The sequence below is a fragment of the Leptonychotes weddellii genome, chromosome 12, assembly GCF_054177405.1.
Source record: "Leptonychotes weddellii isolate Sample4059 chromosome 12, ASM5417740v2, whole genome shotgun sequence".
NCBI lineage: Eukaryota > Metazoa > Chordata > Mammalia > Carnivora > Phocidae > Leptonychotes > Leptonychotes weddellii.
Window position 1 is genome coordinate 64,915,072 of NC_138380.1, and position 11,521 is coordinate 64,926,592.

At 35.9% G+C, this 11,521-nt stretch overlaps 1 protein-coding gene across 1 annotated transcript in view; it reads right to left on the reverse strand.

Moving 5' to 3' along the window:
- The window catches only part of ANKIB1 (ankyrin repeat and IBR domain containing 1), a 142,245-nt gene that overhangs the window by 83,413 nt on the left and 47,311 nt on the right, over positions 1–11,521 (reverse strand). The window contains exon 2 of the mRNA XM_081799696.1: positions 6,621–6,899. Within this exon, the coding sequence (XP_081655822.1) occupies positions 6,621–6,808 (188 nt within the window). The 5' untranslated portion in view covers positions 6,809–6,899. The remainder of the gene's footprint in view (positions 1–6,620; positions 6,900–11,521) is intronic.

The window sequence follows — 11,521 nt, forward strand, 5'->3', positions numbered from 1 at the left end:
TGTCAGAGAGAGAGAGCACACGCAAGCAGGGGTAAAGGCAGGCAGAGGGAAAAGCAGGCTCCCCACGGAGCAGGGAGCCCAGCGTGGGACTTGATCCCAGGACCCTGGGATCAGGACCTGAGTTGAAGGTAGATGCTTAACGACTGAGCCACCCAGACGTCCCATAATTCCCATTTTATACATGACTTTCCAGAAGATATAACTAAAAAGTATCCCAACTAGGACACACTGATTACAAAATCTAACAGTCTTCTTGCTACATTAAGTAGTAACTATTTATGAATATGGATTTAGTTTCTCATGAAGGAAGCATGAGGTGTGGTGTGGTATAATGTAAATAAACAGCATTTGGGTTCAGACATGGATGCAAACTAGCTGCTAAACTGTAAACTACTTTTACCATATTATCTACTTAAGAATAGAGGAAAATTATGCCTGCTGTTGCAGGTACCATAAAGCTAAAGGAAACGGTGATAAAATCAAGATATTATCCCACATGGAGGCTTTACTCTATGGCCACTAGGTCCTTGACTAAGTATATATATATATACACCTTTGTCTATCCATATATTTCACGCATTAGGAATCTAGCCAAGCTGAGCAAGGGACTGTACTGAAGCCAGTAGAGTGGTACCTGAAATTAAATGAGACATCATAAGAAAATAATGGCCATCAGTTTGTTAGAAAGTCTAGCAAGGTTAAATACAGTGAAATATTTGAAGTATCTAAAACACAAATAGGGGCCCCTGGGTGGCTCAGTCGTTAAGCGTCTGCCTTCGGCTCAGGTCATGGTCCCAGGGTCCTGGGATCGAGCCCCGCATCGGGCACCCTGCTCTGCAGGAGGCTTGCTTCTCCCTCTCCCACTCCTCCTGCTTGTGTTCCTGCTCTTGCTATCAAATAAATAAATAAAATCTTTAAAAAAAAAACACAAATAATTTAAGAGACTTGCTATTTTATTTAATGCTGATGAATAAATGCTATTTATCCTTATTCTCCATGACAGTGTTAAGAAGAGCAATTTCTTGGGGGCATCTGGATGGCTCAGTTGGTTAAGCGTCTGACTAGTGGTTTCACCTCAGGTAGTGATCTCAGGGTCATGAGATGGAGTCCCGCCTGGGGCTCCTGCTCAGCATGGTGTCTGCTTCTCCCTCTCCCTCTGCTCCTCCCCAGCTCGCATGTGCTCACCAGCTCTCAAATAAATAAATAAATAAAATCTTAAAAAAAGAGGGAGTAATTTCTTAATTCCAAAAGCAACGAAACATTTAATATAATAATTTGATTTGTGATTTTAACTATCTAAATAAATTTTTAAAAAACAAAAAAAATACAGATTAAGGAAATCAGAGTTGTTTATTCTTAGGAAAGGAGAACAATAATTTCTAATTCTAGCATATGATATTAAAGGCTTTAATAAAGAAATTATGAGCCACTTAAGGAAATAAAGAAGAAAATACCCAAAAATTTTAGGCTGAAATTGAAAGTATAAAGTAAACATAAGTATAAAGTTAAGTATAAAACACATGGCCAAATCATAAAAGTAGTCCAAACTGGTAACTAAAGAGAATATATGTCATCTTTTCTATAGGTCTTTACTCATTCAATAGAATGATAACCACATGACGGAGAAAGAGATACATTCCGGCCTCAAAGAGTCAAGAATATTGACCAAATCAGCAATTCTTAAACTTTTTGGTCACAGGTTTCTTACAACTTTATTTTTATTTATTTATTTATTTTTTTAAAAAATATTTTATTATTTATTTGACAGAGAGAGAGAGAGATAGTGAGAGCAGAAACGCAAGCAGGGGGAGTGGGAGTGGGAGAAGCAGGCTTCCCGCGGAGCAGGGAGCCCAATGCGGGGCTCGATCCCAGGACCAGGCCTGGGATCATGACCTGAGCCGAAGGCAGAAGCTTAACGACTGAGCCACCCAGGCACCCCTGGTCTCTTACAACTTTAAAAATCAGTGAAGTTTCCTAAGAGCTTTTGTTTATGTGGGTTATGTATATTTATGTTTGTATTAAAAATTAAAACAGACATTTAAAAAATACTTATTCATAAAAAGACCCCATTACGTATTAAATATTCTTGACATGTGAAAATGAAAAAAAAAAAACTATACTTAAAAAAAAATTAAGTGAGAGGAATTGCACTGTTTTACACATTTAAAAATTTCTTTTCATGTCTAGCTAATAGAAGACGAATTCTCATAGCATTCTATCTGTTGTGATATGTCGTTTTGGTTCAAAGCATATGAAGAAAATCCAGCCTCTATATAGTTAGAAAAAGAAGTAGTATTCTGAAAAGACTTTTCAGCTAACTGAATAGTCATATTCGATACTATACCAAAAATTCAACAAGTGGCCATTTCTTAGGTTACTTGCAATATAAAATCTGAAATCACATCAATGAACTTTTTTTGTACTGTACTCAAGGATGGAGATTAATTAAAAATAGTAACTTTTATTAAAAGATATAACTTTTACTGCTTCATCAAGGGCACTTTTAAGTGAAACTGGCTTTTTTTTTTTTTTTTTTTTAAACTGCAAGTGGCCGGCAGTGATGAATACAATGATTACTAGGAAGGCTGGGTATCACAATCTTAATTCATCTACAGGCATCAGTAAGTAGTTTTAGCTTCCATTTTTTGCACTTTCACTGCAAATGTCAACACAGTGAAAAAGGCAAGTAATACCTCAGTATTAGTACAAAAATAGGTTTGACTTCATGTACCTCCTAAAAGCGTCTCAGGATCTAGGAGTCCTCAGACATACTTTAAGAATCACTGCATTAGGGCGCCTGGGTGGCTCAGTTGGTTAAGCGACTGCCTTCGGCTCAGGTCATGATCCTGGAGTCCCGGGATCGAGTCCCGCATCGGGCTCCCTGCTCGGCAGGGAGTCTGCTTCTCCCTCTGGCCCTCCCCCCTCTCATGTGCTCTCTCTCATTCTCTCTGTCTCAAATAAATAAATAAAATCTTTAAAAAAAAAAAAAAAAAAGAATCACTGCATTAGATAACTTTCTTAATAGTGTTTTCCAATTTTAGAAAGTATATTTGTAAATTATACTATAAATGGTTAAAAAACATTTTGCTACTTGGTTTCTTTTATGTTAAAATATACATATTATCGGGGCGCCTGGGTGGCTCAGTCATTAAGCGTCTGCCTTCGGCTCAGGTCATGATCCCAGGGTCCTGGGATCGAGCCCCGCATTGGGCTCCCTGCTCAGTGGGAAGCCTGCTTCTCCCTCTCCCACTCCCCCTGCCTGTGTTCCCTCTCTCGCTGTGTCTCTGTCAAATAAATAAATAAAATCTTAAAAAATATATATATATATACATATTATCTTAGTAATAAAAATACTTAAATATATTTTACTTTAGTATTCCAAGCAAGTTTTAATTAATCATATAACAAGACCTGATACTGAATAATACTGTAGTGTTCAATGTGAGGAAGCTAAAGCAATACAACAGTTCTGTAATCTCACTGACAATACTCAACTTAAAAAAAAAAGCTTTAATGGATTAAGCATTCAATAGTTAATCTATTGAGAACATTACTAAGTGTCTAGCATTGTATTTACAATCTTTACAATCGAGTGGAGAAAATGAGTTTAATAACAATAAGATGGTTTAAAATCTAAGTTGTAGGAATTTCAGAAAACAAAAAAATACTGCAGGTCAGAGTAGTTGTAGGTAAATTCATGAAAAAGGCAGAAGCCAAGTTAGGATTTAAAGGAGAGGGAATCAGAGAAGAAAGAAGACATTTGAGAATCAAGGAGCAACAGGAATAAAACTAACGCAGTGGTGGTGGCATTTCTAAAGGTGGGGAGAGCACAAAGGAAGTCAATCAACAAGTCTCACTGATAAGAGCTTCTTAGAGAGTATTGAGAAATTGGGCTGACTGGGTAGAATCAGGGCAAGGTCAAGGGAGCATTAGAGGCCAAACAGAATAATACAGACAATAGGGTATTGTTACAGTTTTGCCATGATAGAAAAAATATTAAAAAGGATATTACTGAGCAAGATTAATCTGGATATGAGATTATGAGAGGAAAATAGTTGGAAAAAGAACATTCAGGAATCAGATATTTTCAATGTTGGGAGCACAGGTTGATAAGAGTGAGCTAAGCTTGGGGCAATGGGAATGGAAAGAAGTGAATTCCAGAGATAAAACTTAGTGAACTTTGTATTAGTAACAGGTTAGGTAAAGGAGAAGAGTAAGTCAAGGATAATTTGAAGATATTTAGGGTTACAGAAATGAGAAGCAATAACATTACTGAGTACATATTGTATCTTAGGCAGCATGATAGACATATAACACATTAATTAATTTAATCATTCCACAAGCTGTATGTAATAGATATCTATTTTACAGATACGGGAACTTAAGCCCAGAGTGATGAAATAACTTGCCTTGCTAATAAGTGGCTTAGGCAGCCCTGACACATAGGTTTATCTGACCATAGAGAGAAGAGGCTATCACAGTGGTTAAAAAGCCTAAAGCCTAAAGTCATCTGCCTGGGCAATTAGCTTTGTCACTTAAAAGCTGCTAGAGATCTGACAAGTGGCTTAATTTTCTGTGCTTCAGTTTTCTCACCTCTAAAATGCAGACAGCAAACTACCTCACAGAGTTGTGATGAGGATTAAATAAGATAATGCATGTAGACACTGTTAATAGTGCCTAGAAAACAGTAAGCACTCACACATTTGCAATTATCATATCAGCACAATACGTTAGTGTCGTTAACATAGGGAAAACCCAGTTTGGGAAGAAAAAATATAAAATTTCAAACAAGATGAGTTGGAGGTGGCTTTTAAGTAGGTATCTTTAGAGAAATGAAAACAAAAACTAAATGCAAAAAGGAGAGGTTATGGAAATACTAAGTCAAGAAATACCTACTTTTTTTTTTTTTTTTAAGATTTTTATTTATTTATCTGAGAGAGAGAATGGGAGACAGAGAGCATGAGAGGGGAAGGGTTAGAGGGAGAAGCAGACCCCCCGCCGAGCAGGGAGCCTGACGCGGGACTCGATCCCGGGACTCCAGAATCATGACCCGAGCCGAAGGCAATTGCCCAACCAACTGAGCCACCCAGGCACCCTACCTACTTTATTTTTAAGAGGTTACAGAGATTCCTACTTGATAAAATCATGGGTCTGGATGACTTAGCTCATTCATGGAATTTTTCTCATTCACAAATCCTGATCATAAAATATTTTCTTGTGCAATGATTTTATAAAACTGTTATTTACTTTGTGTAAGACACTATGCTAGATGCTAGAAGTACAAAAAAGATACATTTTAAAAAAGTAGTAATTTAGGTAGAGAGAAGATACACAAAGTTATAAAGCACAATGATATAGTATATAGCAAATAAGTAATACATACAAACAAAAAAAGCCACAGAAGCTAAAAAGAAAGATTGAGGTTCTTTTGGGTTGTGACAGGCTAAGAAGACAAATAAATCCTGCACAGGGCCTTGAAGGAAGGATAAGACTTAGATAAGAAAGAGAAAGCTGAGAGGGGTGGGGGAGGAGACTCCTGGCAGAGATAGCAGCATGCACATGGCAAAAAGAGCATACATGACATGTTTCAAAGAAACCGAAAGGAGCAGCTTAATTTGAACAACAATTTGTATTAAAAGAAATATGGAAAAGGTTGAACATTTTTTATCAAGTTCTAAAGAGCTTCAAATACTGCTTTATGAATTTTATTTTACTATGTAAGCAAAGGAATGTCTCTTCTCTTCCAGCATCAGACTTTTACAGCTGCATAATCTACTTCTTAAAACACTAAATTTGTTTTAGAACTACTATCCTCTGCTCCTCTCATTTTATAAGCTAGTAAACATAAAATTTAATTCTCATGCAATGAGGTAAGAATCTTCATATAAACGTGTTTGCTGTCAACTAATGCTTTCTTGTTGGAGAGATTCTAAGTTTTCTCAGTATTTTTGGTTTTAAGGAAATGTTTTGCTTTTAGAAGTCTTTTCAAGTAACTGAACCCCATTAAAAGAAAGGAAACTCAAACCCGATCATGATTAGATAAGGCAAATACATCTGTTTTTTCAACTTAAACTAATCGGAGCTGAAAACTCCGCTGTAGGCAAAATTCCCTGCAATTTTCTGATAGCTGATAATTACTTTTCTAGAATTCAAATGCTATAAATTAAACACTAAAATATTTCCAAGATATCATATTACGAAACATACTGAGGATCAAAATGTATTTACAGCCATAAGACTATGTGAACCAACCTTACTATTAAAACTTTTGGTCTAATTTGGGCATAATAAAAAAAATCATACTTAATAATTCACTGGGGCGCCTGGGTGGCACAGTCGGTTAAGCATCCGACTCTTGGTTTTGGCTCAGGTTGTGATCTCAGGTTGTGAGATAGAGCCCCATGTTGGGCTCCGCACTAGGCGGAGTCTGCTTGAGTTCCCCCTCCACTTGAGGGCCTGTCTTGAGCTCTAAAATAAATCAATCAATCTTAAAAAAAAAAGTGGATATAATTCACTATAATACCATATAACATGCACATATGTATGTATATATTTTCAAAGATCAAGGATTTTTTTCCCTTTCACTAATTTATTATTAACTGGTTTAGAATAATACTTACCCTAGTATTCTATTCATTCCATGTCTAGCAGCATAGTGTAATGGAGTATTGTGCTGGTAGGGCTCTCCATAAGATGTATTTGGATCAAGGGATTCTTTCAGCTGAGGGTTGTTTTCATAAATTTGGCAGGCCAGGTTTTCATCACCATTGATGAGTGCTTTACGGAATTTGGTGGTTGTATTTCCCATGTTTTCTTTTGTTTTTTTCTGATAGGCAGTGGCACTTTTTTCCTTCTCCCTTCAGCCACTTCTTGAATGTTTCTGCACCATGTTTCACATTCTAATGGAAGAAAAAAATTATCAAATTAAGATTGTAAAACATCAGTTAAAAAACACAATTAGCAACACTAAGAAAACCTAGGAAGCATATATAAAAGAACAAACTAAATTACATTTTACCAAATTTATCTTAATAGACAAAAAAAAAAATCTCAAATTTTTAACATTGCCCAAACTAACTTCTTGTTAAACTGTAACATTTATCCACACAGAGACTGTTAAGTTTTCACAGGCTGCACTTTGTACTATGAAAGTTATCTACATGTATGAGCCTTTCAATTTTCCCTTTCACATGGGCAGGAGATTACTTGACTGAATTTTATGGTTGAATACACTTAAATCTCTGTATAAATTATGTATAAAATAGACGCAGCCAATTTGTGGGAGAGTGAAAATGTAGGAAATTTTGCTCATATATGAACTTCAGAATAGGTGTTAAGTTACAGTAAAAAAACCCCACAGTCCTTGGCTAGTATGCTCAATAATAAATGCTACTTTCGCTCCATTCCAATAAATGTTTCTGAACCTACTCTTGAGCAATGATCGAAATTAGTGATAAAGGACATAGCATATGTGAAGGCAGGTATGAAATAAAAGGACTGTTCAAGGAATGGTCAGTACACATGGAGTTCAGGATCTCTAGTTTTGAACTAACAGGGAAGATAAAACAAGTTGGGGCCAACTAAGAAACTTATACTTTAATCTGTAAAGAATGGATAATTAAAGTCTTTTATGCATGGCAGTGATAGAATTATTTTATGCTTTAGAAAATTAACCATTTGGACAGCATGGAAGACAGACTGGAGGGAGGAAAAGATAGAGGCAGAATACAACAGTCCATCATGTTACCCAATTAACTCAGTGGCAGGCTGGACATTAAAACGTAGCTTATTTAAGAAAACAGGTGAAAATAATGTAATTCGTTCAACACAAGTTTTGTACAGGTAGTAACAGTTTCAACAGAATACAAATTAACAGACTGAAAAATAAATGAGTTTTTTTTTTTTTAAGTTTCCTATAAAACAGAGGTTCTCATCCTTCTTTCGCTGTACATTGACTAACCTGGAGAACTTAAAAGAGTCCCATTAGCCAGGCTATATACCCCAGAGTAATTAAATCCGTTTCCAGGGGGTGGCACAAGGGCACTGGCATTTCAGCTCCTAACTCCCTCCAGCCAAATGGTTATATCTGAGTATGGAGACGAAGATGAACAGGCAGGATAAGACAAATGCTAAGCCTATTTTAGAGATGGGTGTTAACCACTGACTTACTATAGCAGTGTATTTTCTGGCCCACATCTATACTTGATGAGGTTACCATTTGAGTCTTTTAAGGGCTCTTTGTTACTGACATTTTTACTTTAAATATGCAAATACATATGCATAGTAGAATGAGTAAAGAAAAAGATAACTGGAAGATAATCACAGCATTTTGACAAATAACCACCCTATTTATAATGTATATAAATATTTGTTTTATGCATAATATATACTGTATAAGTATGTATATATATAAATTGGATCACTACATAATTTAAATATATTTTTTTAAGATTTTGTTTATTTGACAGAGAGAGACACAGCGAGAGAGGGAACACAAGCAGGGGGAGTGGGAGAGGGAGAAGCAGGCTTCCCGCGGAGCAGGGAGCCCGATGCGGGGCTCGATCCCAGGACCCTGGGATCATGACCTGAGCTGAAGGCAGACACTTAATGACTGAGCCACCCAGGTGCCCCCATAATTTAAATTTTTTATTTAATTTTTCAGAGGTTTGCTGAATCTTTAGAGTACTATTCCTTTATCATTTCATCTAAAATGAGAGAAGAAAATCCTTCCCTCTGAAACTTTTACACTTATACTAAAGACACTTTTGGGATTTTTCAGGGACACCCTGTATTTTTTTTTCTTTTGTTTTTCAGATCTAGGAGCTATGTGTTTATTCTCAGTGAAATAATCTGTGTTCTGTAGTACTGCTTTAACTATTTTAAGGACTTATTATTCTGAATGAGAACTCCATTCAGTTTACTATATATTTCAATCTATAACCAAATATAAAACATATCATGTAGATTCTAAAAGGTCTTTCCTCAGGATATGAAAACTTATAGTTGTTTGGTCTTATCTTTCTTCCTTGTTAGAATGTAGCTCAAATTATAAACATTTTTGGAGTTTGGATAGATTAATAAACAACACATTTTCTTTGATTTACATTATACTTTAGCAAATGTTCTATAAGAAAAGTAAATTCTATCCAAGATGTGAAAAAAGAAATATCTAAGAAATCAATGCTATCTTGGGGTATTTATTTTAAATAACAAGATACTTAAAAAAAAAAAAATACTCTGGGCACCTGGGTGGCTCAGTCGGATAAGCGTCTGCCTTTGGCTCAGGTCATGATCCCAGGATCCTTGGATGGAGTCCTGCATCAGGCTCTCTGCTCAGCAGGGAGCCTCCTTCTCCCTCTAACTGATGCTTGTGCTCTCTCTCGCACGCACGTGCTCTCTCTCACAAATAGATAAAATCTTTTTAAAAAATCAATAATACTCTAAATGTGCATTAATCATTACTGTCACTCATGGTAAAAAGCATAATGGCATCTAGAAACCTTTTTGTGATTCTCAAGTCTGTTTCATTTTTAAAATCTGAGTTCAATAAAACCTGAAAGTTAGCAGGAAATGCATCATTTAAAAGTCATAGGTCCATTCCCTCAGATTATTCTTACAAGTCTTATCTAGAAATTTGCCAGATGTGTCTTTTAACTTATTCATAGCCACAGCTAGTATAACCTGAAGTGACTGTTCCCTCTTTGTTTGAATCAAATTCTTAAGTATTATTTCCCCAACTTAAGATAAATCTCTCTCTTCATGAGGCAGGTGAAGGGTTATCAAAGAGGTGAAAATAATTCCTTATTTGGGGCTTTTAAGTTTTACAGGAAAATCTAGGCAAAAATTCATCATTTTTCAGTGGTAAAATACAGCACTTGATAAGTCACTTAATGAAAAAAGTAAGAAAAATGTATCTTATCAATGGACTCTAGAAAGCTTTCCCTAATTTCTGATTAACTTTTAATTGTGAAGGGCTCTATAACTCTTGCTTTAAATCACTGTCTCTCAGCTTCCCTTTTCACAGGTTAATAATCTGCAACAAAACTTCAAGTGCACCTAAATTAATAAACTACTACCAGAAATCTTTTATAGAATATAAAATTCTTCAGAAATAACTTGCTCTTAGCTTCTCTGTTTCCACAGAAGTAAATTATTTTTAGTCATAATTATGGATTGAAGTTGTTGCCTTAAATGAAATAATTGGTTCCCATTCTTCATCTACCTAGAAGAAAACCCATTACACACATTGACCATCTACTTCTAATTCATCCTTCTGCAACTGTCTGCACTACTGATAAGAATAACAATTGTAATTCTACAACTAAACGTCTCTTTAGCCAGAAAAGAAACAAGTAGAAAGTTCATTCAACCAGTCAAGTCCCAAGCCCACTCCACTCTAGGTTGAAATCAGGGAGATGTACCTCAAGGAAGAAGATTCCAGAACTCTCTACATCCACAGAAATGTTTAATTGTTATCACAATAATACTTAGAGGAGAGGATGGTTTAAAAACAGACTCTAAGGGAATTTTCAAAGGGTAAGGTAAAAATTAAAAAATAAACAAGAAATAAGGACAGAAGAAAAAAAGCCAGGAAAAGTCAATACACACAGCAGACAAAAAACGTGGGCAAGTCATATGTTAAGCTATCAACTCTGTTCATTCACTAATTCAACAAGCACTATTAATCTGTAGTTATTTTCATTTGTCACTAGGCACCAGAATCACCTGGAGAGGTGATTTCACCTGGTCTAAGGACCAAAAGGCCAGAAAGAGAATTTAAAAAACCTCCCAGTTGACTGTAACATGGAGGTCAGACTTGAGGACCATGGGTTAGTTTTGAAACTATGCTAAGCCAAAGGTACTGGCAAGCAGTGTGATGGCAAGGAAAAGTGTAGGAGTTGGAAAGACTTGTGCTCAAATTCTGATTTTATATTACCAAGTAACTTAACTTTTGATATGTTTCCTCATCTGCAAACCAGTAGTATTAATATCTACTTTCTTCAGTCAACAAATATAAATGAACAAACATAAATATCATTGCACCTATGGAGTTTATATTCTAGTCGGAGTAGAGAGATAAGCACTGTAAGGCTTTGATTTTGTTCTGTGTGCAACAAGGAGTTATTACAGGTTTGGAGCTACATTTTTCTCAGGCTTTAGCATTTTTAGAAACTGCATTCATAGTTTATCCATGTTGATACATGAATCAATAGTTCAATCATTTTTATTGCTGAGTAGTATTCCACTGCATGGATGTACCACTGATTATCCACATATTAAAGGACATGTTGGTTGTTTCCAGTTTTTGACAATTGTTAATAAAGCTATCATAATATTCACGTACAAGTTTTATGTGAATGTATGCTTTAATTTCTCTTGGGCAAATATCCAGGAATGGAATTGCTGGGATATGTGGTAAGTCATTTGTCTAACTTCATAAGAAACCACTAAACTGGGGCGCCTGGGTGGCTCAGTCGTTAAACGTCTGCCTTCGGCTCAGGTCATGGTCCCAGGGTCCTGG